The 2,181-nt window shown below is 47.0% G+C and overlaps 1 protein-coding gene across 1 annotated transcript in view; it reads right to left on the minus strand.

Annotated features, from left to right (window-relative positions):
- The window catches only part of CFAP74 (cilia and flagella associated protein 74), a 60,985-nt gene extending 60,242 nt beyond the window's left edge, over positions 1–743 (minus strand). The window contains exon 1 of the mRNA XM_012657482.1: positions 677–743. Within this exon, the coding sequence (XP_012512936.1) occupies positions 677–743 (67 nt within the window). The remainder of the gene's footprint in view (positions 1–676) is intronic.
- Between the last annotated feature and the right edge of the window lie 1,438 nt (positions 744–2,181).

Genomic DNA, 2,181 nt, shown 5'->3' on the forward strand with positions numbered 1-2,181 from the left:
GAGCTTGAGGGTCGCTGTCATAGACAATCTCCTCCGCAGGCTCCCGGCAAGACAAGGCAAGTTGAACTATTGGGTTTATCTTCACTCCTCATCAAACCTCAGCTAAATGACTGAAAAGGCACAAATCCACACTCACCAGGAGGGCAGCAGAGGGGAGAGAATGGACGGGGGGGCCGTGCAGTGTCAGAAGGTGGGAGGCCCAAGGGCACCTGACTGCACACAGAGCCGGAGCATGGGCTCAGGGTTGGGGTGGGGTCGGGGGGTGGATGTGCTTCCAGACTGGAATGGCCTTGGGCCCAGCGCTGGAACCAAATCAAGGCACTTCTCAGAAAAATTTCAGATCATCAGAATTTTGGTTTTTTTTAAATCTAAAAGCTTCCACAAACAGAAAACAAAAATAGGTCGCATTCAAAGGACTGGAATAAAAATGGCATCATATTTCTCAATAGCGATGTTGGAAATTAGAAAACTATGGTCTGCCATTTTCGAAATTCTCAGCCATAATTTATCTTTCTTTCAACTAAAGACAATAATATAAGCTCCCTCTTTGAGAAAAAAATGTGAATTTAAAACATACACTCTCCCTGAAATAAAGAGACTTAAAGGGCAACACTGAAGCAAGTCATCTGTCTTCCTGTTGCTAAACCTGAATTACTTGTGACAGAGCCTCTCGTACCATCTTCCAAAAGCGGGGCGTTGTCCAAAAGCTCATCCTTGGGGAACAGGCCGGTATCTTCTTCCATGCTGGCAGACAGAATTACCTACAAAAAAATTATCAGAAAATACAGATCAACGAGATCAGGGATTTTTTACAAAAACTAAAAACTGGATTTTGTAAGAATTAACAATTTCTCCTTAAAAAAAGACATTAAGAAAATGAATAGATAAGCCACAGACTAGGAAAAAAATATCTGCAGCACACACATCTGACACAGGTCTGGTATAAAGGGCTCCCAAACATCAGCCACGCAGAGTCCACACTCCAATTTTAAGAGGCCGGAAGATTCAGAGTAACCACAACGAAACAAGGTAGGCAGTGGCCACAGCACGGGAAACTCTGTGCGACATCATCAGTCGTTGGGGAAAAGCAAATTAAAACCACAACGAGATACCGCTACACACGGATCAGAATGCCTAAAACCAAAAACCCTGATTGCACCACATGCGGCAAGGGCGTGGAATGACCCACGCTGCTGGTGGGAGCGTAACATGGTTCTCTGGCAACCGCTGGGCAATTTCTTATAAACCACGCACTTACCACACGAGCCAGCAACCCCACTCTGAGGTATGCACCCGAGAGAAGCAAAAATACATCCACAAAACACTTACACGGGAACGTTTACAGCAGCTTATTCATAGTGGCCTGGAACTGAAAGCAAACGCCCACAGACAAGAGAAGCAACAAACAACTGCAGGACATCCGCGCAGCGGGCAATGCTCAGGATGAGCACGGGCAGAGCACAACGCCACAGGGACTCTAGGAATGTCACATCAGGTGCAGCCAGACACACAGTACACGTGGAATCCGAGCACAGGCAGGACTGACTGATGACAGAAATAGGTGCGACTTCCAGGTGCGAGATGGGGAGCGGGAGGGGCAGGGCGGAGCGCGCTGCATCTTGCTTTGGGCGGCGGCAATTCCAGTGGAATTCAAAAGTCATCGACCGAACAGTTACGATCTGTGCACTTTACTGCATGTTATTTATCCCGAAAGAACACAGACACAGCCAAGGTTCAAAGGCAATTCTTTTTTTTTTTTTTGAGACAGATCTCACTCTTTTTGCCCGGGCTAGAGTGCCGTGGCGTTAGCCTCGCTCACAGCAACCTCAAACTCCTGGGCTCAAGTGATCCTTCTGCCTCATCCTCCCAAGTAGCCGGGACTACAGGCATGTGCCACCATGCCTGTCTAATTTTTTTCTATATACTTTTAGTTGTCTGATTAATTTCTTTCTAATTTTAGTAGAGACAGGATCTCGCTCTTGCTCACGCTGGTCTCGAACTCCTGAGCTCAAGCAATCTGCCTGCCTCGGCCTCCCAGAGTGCTAGGATTACAGGCGTGAGCCACCTGGCCTTCAAAGGCAATTCTTAAAGAATTTCAGAATATCCGTTACACTTTGGTTACGGTTTTGGGAATGTTAGGAGCTGCCTGTGTGGAACTCTTGGTGTAGAATCTTATGTGTC

Source organism: Propithecus coquereli, unplaced genomic scaffold (assembly GCF_000956105.1).
Source record: "Propithecus coquereli isolate 6110/MARCELLA unplaced genomic scaffold, Pcoq_1.0 Scaffold544, whole genome shotgun sequence".
Lineage (NCBI taxonomy): Eukaryota > Metazoa > Chordata > Mammalia > Primates > Indriidae > Propithecus > Propithecus coquereli.